Raw genomic sequence first — 18,713 nt, forward strand, 5'->3', positions numbered from 1 at the left:
GACCGCTTGTCTTGGTCTCTGATCACTGCCCTGAGCACTCAGCTACCTCTGGTAACTGCGGGCAGGGAGCTCCAGAACTTGATTTAAGCGCTAACTTGGGCTGAAGTGCATCCATAAATGGCACGTATGGGTGGTGACTAAGGGGTTAAGTGGGGAAAATTGGCTTCGACCTCACACTTTTTTTCCCCCTTCCTCTGGATAACAGGCCGAACTGAATGGACTGGACAGATGTATTTTTTCGGCCTTATAAACTATGTTCCTATGTTAGATATTTTTAATCTACTGTTTTACATAATTTCACAGTGGGTCCTGCTATATCTGAGGCAGCTTACATTTTTCCTGTTGAAGATTTTCTATTATTTCTCCTGTTACAAGTTGGCTTCATTATGGGGGGGGCAGTTGAGGTCCAGTTCTGATATGGTGGTACTGTTACAGGTTAGTAATATTATAGGTGCATTTTGGCTGGCATGGTAATAGGGGCACTGTGGCACATGAAAAATGTGCCAAAGCATGCAAGGTTTACCACTTGTCCATGTACACCTTTCTCATATTTAGTTTTAGACCAGTGTTCTCAAAACATTCAGATTCAGTTTGAGAGTACTTTCACACTAGCCTCGTTAGAATCTGTCAGGCAGTTCCGTTGCTGGAACTGCCTGCCGGATCCGGAAATCCGTATACAAACGGATATCTTTTTTTCCCCGGATCCAGATCCTGTAGACTTATTTATTGAATTACCAAATCCGTCTTTCCGGTATCATCCGGAATAACAGATCCGGTCTAAAAAAAATTCAAAGCTAGAAAGAACTGCGCATGTGCAGACCCGAAAACCGGATCCGGCCATGCGGCAATTTCCGGGAACACTTGGTACCAGATCCAGCATTAATACATTTCAATGGAAATTAATGCCGGATCCGGCAAGTGCGGTAGTGTTCTGAAATTTTTGCAAGAAAAAATACCATACAAGGGACAGAACGGAAGACATCCTGATGCATACTGAATAGATTGCTTTCCATTCAGAATGCATTAGGACAAAACTGAAGCATTTTTTTCCGGTATTGAGACCCTTTACCAGATTTCAATACAGGAAAAGAATAACGCTAGTGTGAAAGTACCCTAACCCAAATTTTTTTGAGATTCATCTTGGGTGAGAGAAAGAGAGAGAGAGAGCACCTAGTATAGAGATGCGTGCTTCTCAATAATATATACAGTATTTATTGTCTAAGGGGTACTCTTTTTCATCATGGAGAGCTCATAGGACACTAAGTACGAGTGTGCAGTATTGTAGACCAGGCGATGCCCGTACTATGCCAATTAGCTGTGTATGTGTGCACAGTATTATAGTTAAGGTGATGCACCAAGTACGCCGAGTACGTGTGTGTACTATTGTAGGCCAGGTGCTCATCATGCCTGAACTTTTCAAAAAGTTAGGTGAACTTCAAACAAATCTTGTCTGGTTCACTCATCTCTTGTGTTGACAAAATAAATGAATCATTGGACTATTTCAGAATAAAATTTGGATATGAATTTTTACAAATATGCCGCTTAGTGTGGGGTTCAAAAGAAAAGGCATACATTACTATATCTATAAAGCAGTTGTCTCAGATAGGAAATTGGTCAGATTTTTTTTCTAGAGAACAGCGCCATTTTTGTCCGAGGTTCTTGCTTGGTTTTGCAGCCCAGGCTCCTTTTCCAATCTCAGATAATCCCTTTAGGATTTGCATTGAACTGGTTTTCAGTGTTCAGAAAGTAGGGAAATATCACACACTTCTTCCAGCGTCTTTTCTTTTCTATTGGCTGTTCTGGCATTTCTTCATAAATAATGAGCATTTTTTCCTACATGCTAATTACAGTGTCGTTATAACAGCAAAGAGCCAGCTGTCCTTTCACAGTGAGCGCTAGATTTCACAAGACTGCAGGGGAATTGAGCTATAGTTTGGGGGGAAAGGAAGCACTGGTTATTTTTAGAATATAATAAATCAAGATGTGAGACGTGGGAGTAACCTTATGAAAAGGACACCTATTGCTTCTCATTTATGAGTGTGTTTTTACTAAGCAAATTAACCATTGGGGGGGCACACATGGCGTAAATGTTGAGGATTCTCTGTAATGGCATTGCAGGTGGAAAATCTGCAGCTAGAGATGAGCGAATTTCCACTTATGAAATTCGTTCACACTTCGTTTGTTGGTGAAAGGTGAATTGCGTTATGGATTCCGTTACCACGGACCATAACGCAATTCTCTGACGGAATGCATAACAGAATGCCTTTAGAGAAGGAAACCCCGGGCACATGTGTTTAACAGATGCCACTGACTGGTATCCATCAGCCATGAAAAAATGTATACCACACAGTCACAGACTTTACCCAACTTCTCTGTCAGAAAAAGTGGTTCAAGGCTTCATAAATATTGTGCTTATTCTGAGCACCATATTTTTTTAATGTATTTACATCAGACAAATGCCATAAATACATTCATAAGTATCCTCTATACAGCTCTAAATCTCTTGCTTCTCTTCACACATCGTATTATAAAACTGGATGCCTGAAGCCACCACTAGAGGGAGCTCACTGCACAGTAATTTATACAGTTATCTTTGATCTCAATAGCAGCTGTGAAATCTTTTTGTACTGAGCCGTCCTAGTGAGGGCTGCAGTAAAACATTTCTGTTTTTAAATATGTTGTTCACCCAGAGGAGCCTTTCGGGCAGACCTCCCCACGGCATCGGACCTGTGGGGGGAGGCATACTTACCTGCTTCCCACTGCTAATTTCCAGTTTCTTTACTCCCCTTCCAACACCGCCTCCATCCGTACTCTGCACATCAACATCTTATTTGATGCATGTCACATGACTGCTGAGGCCGATGACTGGATGCAGCGGTGACATGTTCCACATGTGTCACGAGGTCGAGACCCATTGACATTACACATGGGGACATGTCATCACTGTGGCCAGTAATTGACTTCTGTGGCCACGTGACCTATGTCAAAGAGGAAGTTGACACATGGAGACCAGTGGAAGGCAGCGGCAACAGGGACGGACCAGGAACAGAGCGGTAGGGAGCAAAGGAACCGGAACCCAAGTCTGCTGACCTGGGACCATGGGCTTTCTCCCCGAAAGGTCCAGAGGGTGAAAAACACCTTTAAGTATATTTAGAAGAATTAGGTTGTTTCTATGCAAGAAAAAAGAACATGGGTTGCATTTATGTTTTAGGGTTTCAAATACTGTATATACTGTACAAAATTACTCTCTACCCTGACCTCTTTTTGATTATGAGAGTAGGAATATCCACGGCACTCCAGTCAAGATATATGCAATTCTTTTTAATCACCAAAGAAGTGTTTACATCACTTATTATTCCATACAGTATTATTTATATCCAGGAGTAGAACAAAGATAATAGCCTCAATGTATTCCCCAGACGTTTCGGTCTGAATTAGACCTTTATCAGCAGGATCTCATTGGTGGCAGGAGGGTGTACGCTATCTTGGATACATCCAAGATAGCGTACACCCTCCTGCCACCAATAAGATCCCGCTGATAAAGGTCTAATTCAGACCGAAGAGTCCGGGGAATACAATGTGGCTATTATCTTTGTTCTACTCCTGGATATAAATAATACTGTATGGAATAATAAGTGATGCAAACAAGAAGATTGGTGATTAAAAAGAATTGCATATATCTTGACTGGAGTGCCGTGGATATTCATACTCTAAAAATTCTCTTCTCACACGAACACCCAGACCAGCACATTGGAGTGCAGATCGCACATTTACAGAATTACTCTTTATGACTATGACATCTACTAATCTGCAATTTGAATTGGACCAACATGAAACCATTTAATAATAAAGCGTAAGTGGCTGATGTGATATGTCGACAGGGAAACAAGTATAAATACAGAAATCCTTGCTTAAATCTCTAAAGGCTTTCCAAAATTAGAAACCTATTCTTTGCGGATTTGCCAAAATAGAAGCTTAACCAGGTCACGGCTGCCACCAAAAGTGGAGACGTGGAGATGTGAGCAGAGAGACTTGCTGCTACTTTTGCAGAACTTACTGAGCCATCTGTAGTGTTATGTTTCTACGTAAAAAAGAAATCCCCGGGCACAGGCGCACTCTTTATCTCTCATGTATTTTACAGACAGCAGTGCAATAAATCATCGCAGGGAGAAAGATGTATACGTTAGGAAGAATATTAGTCAGTGTCACTGTGTGTTAGTCAGGTATATTATTAGCACATATTAGAATTACACTTAGCTATGCAAAATATATACAGTACAGTATAGATTCCCTTTGAAGACATGAAAATGAAGTGACGCATATATTATTAAGTAGTGAACAAAAAATTGTTAATCAAACCAGAATGTTTTTTGCTTTGATGGCAGATTTTCACACTATTGGCATTCTCTCAATCAGCTTCATGAGGTAGTCCCCTTGAATGGTTTACCAACAGTCTTCAAGGAGTTCCCAGAAATGCTGAGCACTTGCTGCCTGCCTTTTCTTCACTCTCCAGTCCAACTCATTCCAAACTATCTCAATTAGGTTAAGGTCGGGTGATTGTGGAAGCCATGTCATCTTATGCAGCACTCAATCACTTTCCTTCTTGGTAAAATAGCCCTTACTTAGCCTGGAGGTGTGTATTTAGGGTCATTGTACTGTTGAAAAACAAATTGTGGTCCCATTAAGTGAAAACCATAGCTGAAGAATGATGTGGCATCTCCTCCTCTATAGTGCTGTGGCATCTCCTCCTCTATGTTTCACAGTGGGTACCACACATGTAGAAACCATCAGCTTACTTTTTCAGTTTGTTACAAATAAATGAAGGTTGGAATGAAAATTACAGCATTCCACTGGTCTTATATCCATTTCTTGTTTTTTCTTGGCCGAAGCAGTTCTCTTCTTCTTGTTGTTTCTCAATAGTGGATTTTTTGCAGCAGTTTGACCATAAAGACCTGAGTCTCCCCTGAACAGCTGATGATGTGATGTATCTGACACTGGATCTCTACAAAGCATTTATGTAGGCTCTAATTTGAAGTGCTGTTTTTGTTTTGTGGTTTCCGAGGTTGGTATCTCTAATGAACCTGACCTTTGCAGCAGAAGTAACTCTTGGTCTTCCTTTCCTGGGGCAGTCCTCACGAGAGCCAGTTTCATTATAGTGTTTGATGGTCTTTGTTCTGCCCAGCAGAGTTAGAGAATCATTCTAGTTCATTCTGCCACAGACTTGGTATTTCTCAAGTGGTTAGTGTGGTTAAGTTGCATTACACTTTGTTTTTCTGTTACAAAGACTACTGCATTGTGGGTGGTGCACTCCATTGTGGGATTGCAAAGCATCCTGGGAAAGAGAAGTCTCCAGTCTCCAGGACACATTAGCAGAGCTGTCCTTTTGCATATCTCCTTCTCAAACGCCACCATCCTTGTAAAAGCAAATCTGGTGAGAGATCTACCTTTGTTTCAGGGACATATGTTATTCAGACCTATTCAGCTAGTTGTAATTGTTACTCAGGGAGTTGTTACTACTGTTAGCTAGACATGTAATCTTATGGACAGGCAGCTATTTTACCCTGTGCTTTAGGGTTAATGCAAATGTTGTAGTACATGCTATCTATACTTTATACTTATACATGCTATTTGTATTCTTGTAGTTTTACCAATCAACAATCCTGTTTTACCAATAAACAAGTTAGACTACAAAGAACATTCCTCTTATTTGGAGGACAGGAATAGTTTATGCTGAATGTCAGACTGCACACTGTGTGAACGTGTATGGAGACAGAACAGTTTTCATGACTGCACTTGAGGATACCTTCACAGTTCTTGAAATCTTCTGGACTGACTGACCATGTCTTAAAGTAATGATGGACTGTTGTATCTCTATACTTAGTTGAGTGGTGCTTGCCATAATGTGGATTAAAACAGTAGTAGAATAGGGGTAATGGAACTGTGCACCAATTCTACCTCTGCACAACACATTATGAAGATAAGAAATTCCAAAAATGAACTCTTGACAAGGCATACCTGTTAATTTAAAACTATTCCAGGTGACTACCTGATTGAAAGATTGAGAAGATTGAGAGAGTGCCAACAGTGTGCCACCTGTCATCAAAGCAAAAGTGGGCTACTTTGAAGAATCTAATATATAATAGACGACATACACTTTTTAAATATATTTAATCCATATATGATCCTTCATTACTTCATGTCTTCAATATGAATCTAGAAAGTAGAAAATAAAATTAGTGTCCAATAATTGATATGACATTTATTAGGCCTAATACTGGTAAAATATTGTGATCATTCATCGCCATGAATGACAGCCTCTATCAGTCAGTCACGACAGCTTTACCACAGTTCAGATACAAACTTCATTCACCATGTTTGTTTGCTTCTTCTTCTTTTTTGCTTTTCTTTTTTTTTGGGGGGGGGGGAGCGCTGCATAATTTTGTGTTCACTGATGCAATGCAGAACTGGAAACAGCTGTTGGGTTTGAGGCTATTAAATGATGTCATTATAGTTAACATGATTAATGCTGGAGGAGGTGATGCTGATAGGCAGACTGATACATGTGTTAATAGGAATAGTATCATTACTGCAGCTTACAAGTAGCTCAGTATTATTGGCCTTTAGCATGTTATGGAAATAATTGATAGTTTGTAGAGTTACTCACCCTCACAAAGCTGGCTGGAAACCATCCTTCCTCATCATCTATCTGACCCCACCACCAGTCCTTATTGGAAGCATCCAGGACCTTGATGACGTCTCCAGCTTTAAATGCCAACTCCCGGTTGGCCATGGTGACGTGATCCCATGCTGCCTCAGCACTTACAATAGATCCACCCCTGATCAGCTGCAGATAAAAAAGAGGGTTGTTAGTGTTACTTATGGTGTCATATTATAATAAATGAAAATGTCAATTCATTTCAAAGTACACACAACAGACAACAGAAGGTAGAGGGGGAATGATTGCCGCAGTACTGCATGGCCTAAGCTGGTGCACACCACTAGAATCCCAATCAGCACATTCACAGGGTGACATGCAAATCAGATGCCAGGCAGCAGCACAACATAAAACAAAAGCATGTTAGCTTAGGGAGATAACGCAAAGAAGGGAGCGATATGAATAGATGGTCCATGTGGACGAATACAAATGTCTTATTACAATAGCACAATATGAATAGAACTACAACTGTACAGTTCATCACATTCTAAAAACGATTTGCAACCATAAAAAAATATTTTATTTTGGTCTTTTTTTGCCTTTTAAAAAAACACCATGAAATCCGTGCTTTTTTACAAGCGTTTTTGGTTAGTCACAATATTTAGCTTTTTTTTTTTCTATAAAGAAGTTTATGGGAAAATGCCCTCTAAACATCCAGAGCATGCTGAGATTTGAAAAACTGTCAAGGGACAAAAAAAAAAAAAACATGGAAAAAAACACATGAAACAGTCTTAAAATACCTTGACAAAAAATGCATTTCCTATTGGCCAACATGCAACAAATGGCTGAATTTTTTTTTCTTTTATGATGCTATTGCTAAATCCTTGTGCAGTAATTGCATATAATGCTGTATGCTAACATTGCAGCCACATTAGGCTACTTTCACACCTGCGTTAGGTGCAGATCCGTCTGGTATCTGCACAGACGGATCCGCACCTATAATGCAAACGCTTGTATGCGTTCAGAACGGATCCGTTTGCATTACCATGAACAAAAAATGCAAACAGATCCGTTTTGACTTACACTGAAAGTCAATGGGAGGCGGATCCGTTTTCAATTGCACCATATTGTGTCAGTGAAAACGGATCCGTCCCCATTGACTTACATTGTAAGTCAGGACGGATCCGTTTGGCTCCGCATCGTCAGGTGGACATCAAAACGCTGTAAGCAGAGCGGAATGGAGGCTGAACGGAGCCAAACTTATGCATTCTGAACAGATCCTTATCCATTCAGAATGCATTGGGGCTGAACTGATCTGTTTTAGGCCGCTTGTGAGAGCCCTGAAACGAATCTCACAAGCGGACCCAGAAACGCCAGTGTGAAAGTAGCCTTAGCTATCATGGGGTGATTCTTTTGGTCACCCAGTCATCTACAGGGTCTTCAACTTCCCTCTTTCAGGTCTCCCTTTCAGTCAGTCTGAGGAGAGATGGCTTATACCAACAGGAGTTACCTGGTAATTATTGTAACTTTTCCACTGCTTTCCAAGTAATATAGTCCCATCTCACTTCTTGGAGAGCACCCTTTATCAAAACCAGATTTTTCTTTTCGCCAATTAACAAATACGTTAACTTATTGTCTATGTACAGTGGACCTCTTTAAAAGACCACTTTGGAAACTGTTCTTTTCCCAAAAACGTATTTAGTTTTTCCATGTATTTATATTTTTTTTTTATCTGAGCATTTGGCATATCTGTGTTTTCACCAAAGATAGTGGCCCAAATGTGTCTGCCATTTGGCACATCTAGGGTTTCCTAATTCCACATGCTTGACAAGGGGGTGGCAACTTAGCTGAAAGGAGCAGAGCTTTGTGGGAAAGGGGGAGGAGGCTAAGAGATTTAATTTTGAGACAAAATTGCACCACACTTCTGAGAAAAATCTGTCTCAAAGTAAGCCAACCAATAGTTGGTATAGAGCCAGAGAAAGGTGTCTATACCTGCCCCACATTTAACATCTAGCATGAGACCCTGTGATAAATCTGGTGCAGGTCTAGACAGCCGGTCTAAGATTATGCAATTTTTACGATTATTAAATCTTGACCAATATGTACTAGAGTATAATAATGAGAATTTGTCACTATATCAGCTACATATAATGCAGTTATACTCTGACATACAGTGCATAAGAGCCTTTTGACCTCAAATCCATAAAGGTCCATATGCAGCTATAACTTCAAGCCTCTTTAGTAGGCCTCTGCTGGTATTGCATGCCTGTGGTATATTATACAGTATATGCTGTAAACTAATAGGAGACCTAAATATACTGTACAACCCTAGAATCACTAATATGTTCTGCCCTCAGTAAAGATGGCAATAATGATGGCTAGGAAACTTGGAGATGGGCAATTTTCAGAGCTGCTCCTCACTCTCATAAGCTTATCTGTTTACATTCCTTGCATAATATACCGTTTGATGTGCGATTCTCAGCTCTTCATTCTACAACACAGCAGGAAAGTAGAAGACATGCAGCCAAGGCCGAGCAGCCGAGCAGAGCTAACTATCCCTGGGACAGAAGGCAGCACTTGATAATGTCACAGCCCTCCATGGTTTCCCTTAATCTGTACTACAAGGACAGGCCAGTGGTGCATGCAGCTTGAATCCAGTTTAAATCCCAAGAGCTTTACTACTTGACTCCAGATTAAATACGCTAGTCGCACAGTTCCTGTGAGAGCGCCAGCACTAAAAAAAACGTCTAATTCATGTACCTATGTTACATAGATAGATCATCACCTCATGAATACAGACATCTTTATGCAAATGTTGGTAGACATAGGTTAGGAAACCAAGGACAGGAACCCATAGTGGTTTCTGGTTGGGTTCTGATTGTCACCAGAGAAGAAAGAAAAAAAGCATTTGAACACTTTTCTTTGTTCTCTACATAATACAAGTAGAGAATTTTTTTTTGATTAATTCTAAAGCAATAGTAAAACTATATCTTCTGCCTACAGGAAGAAAGCATATTCAGATATGGCCATTTATGGGATAATTCGTCCTAATGTTTATATTTTTGTTATAAGGGCACATAAAAAGACCCTCACCAATCCAGAAATAAATGATTCTGGTGATATCTTCCATAATTTAATATTTCTGAAATAGTGATTGCTGCTATCTTGGCATATTGTATGTGCATAGCCACATGTAAATTTTATTATATCCTGATTGTCGGTCAGAGCTTTACCATGCTTGATTCCCATCTTAAGCCTAGTGTTGCATCTCAGCTAGGGTGCTTCCCAACAGGCTTGTACCCAGTGGACAGTCTAGAGCTTTTACAGTGTTCCAGGTGTCACCTCCATCAATGATTAGCTTTCTGATGGCTACCACTAAGTCACTGGTGACTGTACTCACTATTTGGGCACTGTACGCACTAAATAGCACTGTTTAGGCAAAGTATAGCACTACTTGACTCTATGTGGGTAAATTATTGAGTTATTCAATAAAATGTCTGTATAGCGCCACCTGTTGTTTTTTTCCCCCTTTTATTATTTTCATCCTTCAACTGCCTTCTGAGTTGTCATAGGGAGAGAGCTGGAGCAGAATGGACACACACCCCTGCCCCCCCCCCCTCCCCCCGGCAGATCTCTGGATCCATGTGAGGTAGAGGGCTTTTTCTAGATTTGTTAGAAAAATATTGTCATGTACTATATGATGTCTGATTTTAATTTTCTTTTATATTAGCCATGGGATAGCCCCTTTAATTGTTAGATTCATGTGGGCACTGTATGACACTAGATGACACTTTCTGGGCAAGGCATTATATTCTGAACAATTTGACTTGCACTATGTGTACGGGGAAAGAACAGAACCAAACGGGTGATGACAGTCACCTTCTTGGCAAAGTGTATTTATCTAAACAATAGATGATAGTATGACAGCATAAATTACAATAGAAATATATATATGCTCATAGGATTGGATAAATGTCAAAAGACTGTTCTGTACTGCTCATTACTATCCCTTTTCTTTCTCTAAAACTTGGGAGGTATGTAGAAACTATCCAACTCTCCTGTACAAAAAGTGAAAATGTCATAATATGTTAAAATTATGTAAAAGCTATGGGAAATTAGCAACAGCAAAAGAAAACATTATGCGGAAGAATCCATAAGGAGTCATAGATTTTACAGTAGCCGTCCATCAGGGCAGCCATCTGTAGTACTTGTGCCTCATACGGATAAATGGTTTAGGCCTTGTCAACTCCATTTTGGATGCCATTATGATGGATAACATAATCTTCACAGCAATTATGTTATCCGCTTTCCCACACACTGTGGTCAATATATCTGTGGGTGTCTTACCAAATATTACCAAATATTCAGTAGAAGGCATAAAACAATTGGACCTTTTTTTGTATATGGTAGCAAATAAGGGCTGACACGTAGGGGTGCACCCATGTTTGGAAACGAATGGTAACGAATCAAGTTTCCCTGAAACGGTGGAAAAATGAAAAAGAAAAACATACTCACCTCATCCATTTGAGTGCGAAGAGGCCACCACGGCCATCTTACTTGAAGATCCCGTGCGATATCTCGTGCGTGGTGACGTATGACTTCACCACGCCGGCCAGCGTGATGACATCATCACGCACCACGCAAGCAAGTTGGCTGGGATGGCTTCTTCACGCTCAAATGGATAAGGTAAGATAAGGTAATTTTTTTTAAAATTATTATTAACCCCTGAAAGGCCTTAATATTAATCTCAGATGCCGCTACCAGCGATGAACGCTGCATCTGAGGGGTTCAATGACGGGAGGCAGTGCAGTCGCTGTTCCCCCTTATTGCGCCCACTAAGTAATTTTGTCACAAAGCAAATTTTTGGGAAAAATTTGGCGAAGCAGCTGAATCGAATTTTAAGAACTTTGATCATCTCTACTCATATACATAGGCCCCTGACAGTAGTAACACCTAAACTACCTTGACAGTGTTCCTGGTATCCATACACTTGATTTAGTCATAGTCTGACTTATGGCCGATAGGTGTAATACTGCATATATATAAAGTAAATCAGACACATGCAAACCATCATTGAGAGTGCAAGGGCTCGCACTATAGTTTCATCTCAAGTCCCAGACATTGCCTTCCCCTATTACTTAAACAACTCAAGAAACATTTCTGTACCAAAGAGTATAATTATATTGTCAAATGTGTGTGTAACACTTAATAACATTGTAAGTCACTCTGGCCTGCTCTGTCCAGCCTTTGTCATGCTTCATAATAAAAGAGGCATTAACTGATGGCCCAGGACATGCAGAGAATAGGACAGTGAAAGGAACAAGGAATATGTAATGAACACTTTCCCATGAACGGGCCTGCAGACAGGAGATAACAGCACTTATACTGCAAGGCCATTGTGAAGACAGCCTGCAACACTAGCCAAGTGTGTTGTGCAGAGGAGACAAGTCCGCTGTAACACTTAGCAGGAGCAAGACTGCATATTGCTGGCACCTTATTCTTTCCTGTTAACTCACTTCACATTCATTTTTTGTCCTATTCTTTAAAAGAAGCACATGTAATAATACAACACAACTACTGCGGCTTAGAAAAGACACCATGCCTACAAATGTAATGCAACACCCATTTCGCAATATGACAAGCTGTAGATAGTACGGCTTGTTCCTACACCACTTCTGAGATTTATACTTGCCCATGATGGTTAGGTTTAATTGAGTATTGTGATATATGAACTGTAGACACCAATTAAAAAGAACAAAATCAACTCTTTCAACAAATTAACTATTACATCTAAGAATGGTTATAGATGTGGAAAAGGTAGAGAAGGTAACCAAGAGCCAACGATGTCTGTACGTTAAATTCTACTGAGATGAGCTATGCTCAGGAAAAGTCATCATGGTGGTCTAGGCCAGATGGTGAAGAAAAAGAAAGAGATCTACAATCAGAAATGTCACCTATGAGTTACTAAATTTAATTGTATTATATTTATAAGGTCTTCAGGATAGATAGATAGATAGATAGATAGATAGATAGATAGATAGATAGATAGATAGATGATAGATAGATAGATAGATAGATTAATTAGAGATAATTAGTTTTTGTTTTTTTAAATGGGAGGAAATACCATTGGGGCCTATACATCCAGGCAACAAACTGGGGAGAGGGGGCATGTTAGCAGCACTATTAAATTAACAGTTCTTGCAGAGAGCTGTATCACAGATCTGTATGGTATGAACCTGTAGTATAGTAGTATGGTACCCTTCAAATTTGGTAGGACCACATTGTACCTGTATGTGCCACAAAGACACTAGAAGGTTTATTTCTCAATGATTCCAGAATGGTCCACCAAGAAAATCAAGGTATGCTCCATGACATGCTGTATTACAGCAAATCAGTGATCATAATGCCATACACATGCCGCTTTATATTATAATTGATCATGAAGCAAATCAGTAATTTTTGCATTAAAAGTAATACAAATAAAATTATACTAAAATGTTTGCCTAATAACTAAATTAAACAGTCTTTAAAGGTAATGTGGCATCAGAAAATGACCTATTGTTTAACATAAAAAAAAAAAAATGGGATGATATTTTTAGGTCTCTATGTGAATATCTATATTTAAACAAAAAGAAAAACAAAATCCTGCAGTTTTCGCTCTATTAACTCAAAATTCCAGACAATCTCTTTAAGGCTGGGGCTTCACAAATACTTTTTATCAGACAACTACAATAACAACTGTCAAATGACTGTTTCTAATGGGCATAACTACAGTTACATAGCTAAAACGCAACCATATGAGCTGATGTGCACCCCAGAGGCTAAGGACCCAAACTCAGGTGAAGAATGTTGCTTCATTTGGTATCTGAGGAACCTTTCATTTGTCAAACCCTATTACAGAATATCACAATAAAAATCAAGGCATGAACAAATTTGACTTTAAGTTAAAATGCAAACAGTTTTTGTAGCGTGACAAACATCTGGGTGTAGCTGGAAAGAACTATTAAATGAAATATCAGAGTAAAAGTGACTCAACACTTCCCAAAAAAATACCTCAACTACTTGCACGCATCGGAACACTCACTGGAGGCAGCAGGGCCTGATGAACACATTGTGATGACGTCACCTGATCATGCAGGTCCTGTTGCCTCCAGTGAGGAGCAAGTGTTCAAGCACATGCAAGTGGTTGAGTTTTTTTTTTTTTTTAGAAAGGCATTATTTGTACTGGAGGGGCACTATGGGGTCATTTGATGTCCACTATGTGTTACAATATGTATACACTGCGTGCAGAATTATTAGGCAAATGAGTATTTTGACCACATCATCCTCTTTATGCATGTTGTCTTACTCCAAGCTGTATAGGCTCGAAAGCCTACTACCAATTAAGCATATTAGGTGACGTGCATCTCTGTAATGAGAAGGGGTGTGGTCTAATGACATCAACACCCTATATTAGGTGTGCATAATTATTAGGCAACTTCCTTTCCTTTGGCAAAATGGGTCAAAAGAAGGACTTGACAGGCTCAGAAAAGTCAAAAATAGTGAGATATCTTGCAGAGGGATGCAGCACTCTTAAAATTGCAAAGCTTCTGAAGCGTGATCATCGAACAATCAAGCGTTTCATTCAAAATAGTCAACAGGGTCGCAAGAAGCGTGTGGAAAAACCAAGGCGCAAAATAACTGCCCATGAACTGAGAAAAGTCAAGCGTGCAGCTGCCAAGATGCCACTTGCCACCAGTTTGGCCATATTTCAGAGCTGCAACATCACTGGAGTGCCCAAAAGCACAAGGTGTGCAATACTCAGAGACATGGCCAAGGTAAGAAAGGCTGAAAGACGACCACCACTGAACAAGACACATAAGCTACATAAATTTTTAATGGTTGATAAAAAACTGATGCAAAATGGATGCAAAACAGGCATTAAAAATGGATACACGGCCAAAAAAAAAAAGCACAAATGATGTACAAACTGATGCAAAATGGCCATAAAAAGCTGACAGTGTGTCTGTTTTTAATGGTCATTTTTTCTCACTGTTGTGTGAACGTAGCCTAAGTCATATATGGTACATTTTAAACGTGCAAGAAAGTGGTCTTTGTAGTACGGTTGTCATGTACTAACCAGTTTCTGATATATGGGATCATTGAATGATCACAGTACGCTTTCTTAAGGCTAATAAGGGAAATGATATTACCGGGGAATCACTACATATGCTTTCGAAAATCTCAATTTTTACGATGAGCCCAGTGCAGTGCTTAATGCCCTTTATCTAGTGAAACAAAGATAAAAGTTGGCCTGACAAGTGCACTGTATTTATTGCTCCATAGATTACGAAGTCTGTCAGATGGGAAGTGTAATGTGAGCTATGTTAATGAGTTATGTTAAAAGTAAGGTAAAAAGTTCTTCTGCAAGATTTTTTTTTTGTCCTTTCACAAATGTGAAAATATTGCATCCAAGGAAAAGCTATTTCTTCTTTTTTAAGATCAATCAACTCTTGTGCATTTAGGAAGGAGAGAATTTAGCTCCGTCTGATGGCTTTTATGGCTGATTTTGGGCTGGTGCAGCAATGGCCAAGTATTGGCAACCTAATTACAGTGTCCACTTTTTGTTTTGTTTTCAGGGATAACCCGTATTTGTCGGATCCTATGGGCTCAAGTACACAACTGCCTTTGAAAACTGATGCAAATGGTGGGAAAATGGCCATGAAAAACAGATACATTAAAAAAATGGATACAAACTGATTCAAAATGGCCGTGAAAAACATATTTTTTCACTGTCATGTGAATATAGCCTTACACAGCTTGGAACATTTCTACTTGTGACTCGGAGGAACACGTAACCAGCACTAATACATCATTTAGGCTTTGCCAGTGTTTTGCCTCTGAATTATTGTATGCGCTGTAGGAGACTTTCAGGCAACTGCTGCTGTGTGAGTCACTGATTGTGATGCCTCCTACGCGCTCTGCCTACCATGATCTATATTTAGAAATTCAGGCCAGGAAAGTCGCAGGCTTTAACCCTTCTGCTACAACAAAGTATAGATAAAAAATGCTGTAAAGGCCGTTGGAAAATATCAGGAACTGCAGGAGAAAAGGGTTCAGTATAACTGAACCTTGAGCAGGTCCAGCTCACACCTGCTAGAAAAGTGGTTCTTCATCTCATGATGATCTCTAAGGATAATCGACGGGAAAGTGTTTGACTTGAAATATTTTAAAAATGGACAAAAGACTGCCCCCCTACATTTAATTACTCAGCAACAGCGAGGAATCTTGGAGCATCTAAGCTCTAATCGTGGCCATGTCTGCACCCGTGAGGTGACAACGTGCCTTTTCTCCATGCTGTCAAACTGCAGACCACTCATCCACTAGTGTCACTGGGAATCACTGATTGGAAGCGCAGAGTCTCTCTAGTGCATCGAGGGATAAATATAAAGTGGCAAGAACGTCGCTTAAAAACGGCAGAGTGAGGGAAAGCCTGTCAGAGCTGCTGTGCCTTTGACAAGAGGACCAGGTAAAGTATGTGACAGGCCCATCAAATTGCTCACAGATCATTCACACATCAACTGTGTGACCCTGCACGTCACGTGTTCATCTTACAAACCAGAGCTTTAGAAGTATTAAAAGGCAAGACAATGTGGCTTTATTAGAAACACCTGTAGTGAAGAACATTGTGCAGGTTTCAGCTATGACAACCACTAAACTCAATTCTATTTAGGTTAGACTTGAAATTGAAAGCTATACCACAGTTATCTGCCAACCACTTATGACAACAAGTGCCACAAGCTGGCCTCTTAAGGCCCTTCTAAATGGGTTGAGGATCAGGACAATTCTCAGGGATGATTGGTTGGTTGATGGCATCTTTTATGTAACACATAAAATCTTTATTTGTCAGCAGTACAGTGCCTGGTGTATACAGGAACGTGCTGCCGATAAACACGGAAACTGTATGGGGAGTAGTAGCGATCTTTAAGACCCATATTGCCCTAATCATTGCTGCACATAAATGCTGTTAACAAGTGGGCAAAGATCAAGAAAGAACATTTGTAGGAACATTCATTCCCAGTCATTCCCTGGTCTCCTGGCTCATGTAAAAGGGTCTTTACACAGCAACTGTTCAAAGGTATTACATTACTATGTATTATATAAGATGAAGATCCAAACCATTCCAGGAATCTGTAACAATGGTTGCCTTTTGAGTATGAGCAAGATATTCAGTGAAGAAGCAAACAATTGTTGACAAAATGTATTCATATATGGATGTTTGATTTTTACAGAAGCTTTAAAGGGAACCTATCACAATCAACAGACTAGTCTGCCAGCAAAATGTCACAGAGCAGGAGAAGCTGAGCAGATTGATATATAGTTTAGAGGATATGGCTTCATTAGAACTTACATTTTAATTATTTTAATTACTGCTCATGATATACTTCAAAGTCCAGTGGGCGGTCCTAAACCCATCTCTATATACACAGTCCTAGACGGTAAGCTACTAGTCACTGAGTAGGACTGCCCACTGGACTCTGAAGCATAGAAAGAACAGGGATTTGGAATATCAATCTGTTCAGCTTCTCCTGCTCTATAACATGTTGCCCATAGATTACATCTCATCTCTAAGGGGCTCCCTTTAATGGCGTTCTTACTGCAGGCATTGATGGCATATCGCCAGGCTGAAAAAAGCAGAGCAGTATCGACAGGACTTTCCAAGTGCTGCTGGCACTTCATTCCAGTTTTCAAGAGAAATACATTATTGAGACTCTTTATTATGGGAACCAGCATCAATGAGCACAATCTCTGTACAAACAATGGCCCAGATTTACTAATGTGTCTGCGCCAAAAATCTGTCTAAAAAAGTGGTTTAAAATTGGCTCATCTAGGGCTTCTACACTTTTTCCCGACATGCAGGGCTCACCGGAAAACGGGCAGAGCTTAACGGGAAAGAGTGGAGGGCCTAAGATGCACCATTTTGCACCAAATTTTCAGCACAGTTCTGGCTTAAAAATGTATCTCAAAGTAAGTCAACCAATAATTGGTATAGAGTCAGAGAAAAGTTTCTATTCCTACAAGAGATTTATCATCCAGCCTGAACACCTGTGATAAATCCAGTTGCAGGTCTAGACAGCCAGTCTAATCTTATGCCACCTTTAGGATTAGTAAATCTGGGCTAATGTATAAAAAAAGAATAATATCAAGTAGAAAGATTAGATTAGTAGAAAGACTCAGCACAGCACCTCAAGAAAAAACCTACTGGAGGGCAATTACCAGGTAATAAATTCAACATGTCCAAAAGGTGAAAAATCCTATCAAGCATCTGATGGACACTGGAGGGCAGCGCTGAAAGGACACTCTGAGATCAATGTCTCCAGTATTACACAAGGAGAAATAGGACTTGACATAGGAATTTTAGGCTTAGTGAGCAATAATATGAACGAGTCCTCTCACAACCTTCACTCAGCAACGAAACTGCCCAGAACAAAAGCCGTTAAAGGTAGAAACCGCTACCATGCGGCAGGAGTCTTATTTTACCTCTTGTAATTAACTGTCTTTTCACAACCCATTTTAACAAAATGATCACCACTCTGAAAACATGGCCATATGGATTGATTTTGTGCTGGCAGCCCAGAGGCAGCGGAGCCAATAACCGTTCTGTATTCTCACGCAAGACCATTTACTAGAGCGTGCAGGAATTTAATCTGCAGCTTATACGGTGAGAAAGACAATGATTGGCAAAGTCTTTGCATCAGGATTCATTTCTACATAAGCACACACCTCACATTCGCTCTCCATCACCAGAGGGGGCAACACGTAATACACGCCATAACGTGTTTTTTTTGGGAGCTACAGTTTGATACATTTTGCATGGTGGATTTTTTTTTTATTTCTATTTTTTTCTGCTGTGTTGGTTTATGAAAGTGACTTTTCCCAGTTGTCCTTTGGGCTCCAGCTGGTTCTTTCAGATGAATACATTTTTCTACCTAAATTTGTCATTTTTTCTAAGAGAATATAATTTTATTTAAACAGCTCCAACAGAATGTACAGAATCTGATCTGATAACAGAATACCC

General features: G+C 39.9%; 1 protein-coding gene across 3 annotated transcripts in view; it reads right to left on the reverse strand.

Annotated features, from left to right (window-relative positions):
* ARHGEF9 (Cdc42 guanine nucleotide exchange factor 9) overlaps positions 1-18,713 on the reverse strand; it is a 400,716-nt gene that overhangs the window by 116,413 nt on the left and 265,590 nt on the right. For all 3 annotated transcript variants that reach the window (XM_040442123.1, XM_040442125.1, XM_040442124.1), the window contains one exon: positions 6,665-6,844. In XM_040442123.1, coding sequence (XP_040298057.1) covers positions 6,665-6,844 — 180 coding nt within the window. The remainder of the gene's footprint in view (positions 1-6,664; positions 6,845-18,713) is intronic.

The sequence above is a fragment of the Bufo bufo genome, chromosome 8 (assembly GCF_905171765.1).
Source record: "Bufo bufo chromosome 8, aBufBuf1.1, whole genome shotgun sequence".
NCBI lineage: Eukaryota > Metazoa > Chordata > Amphibia > Anura > Bufonidae > Bufo > Bufo bufo.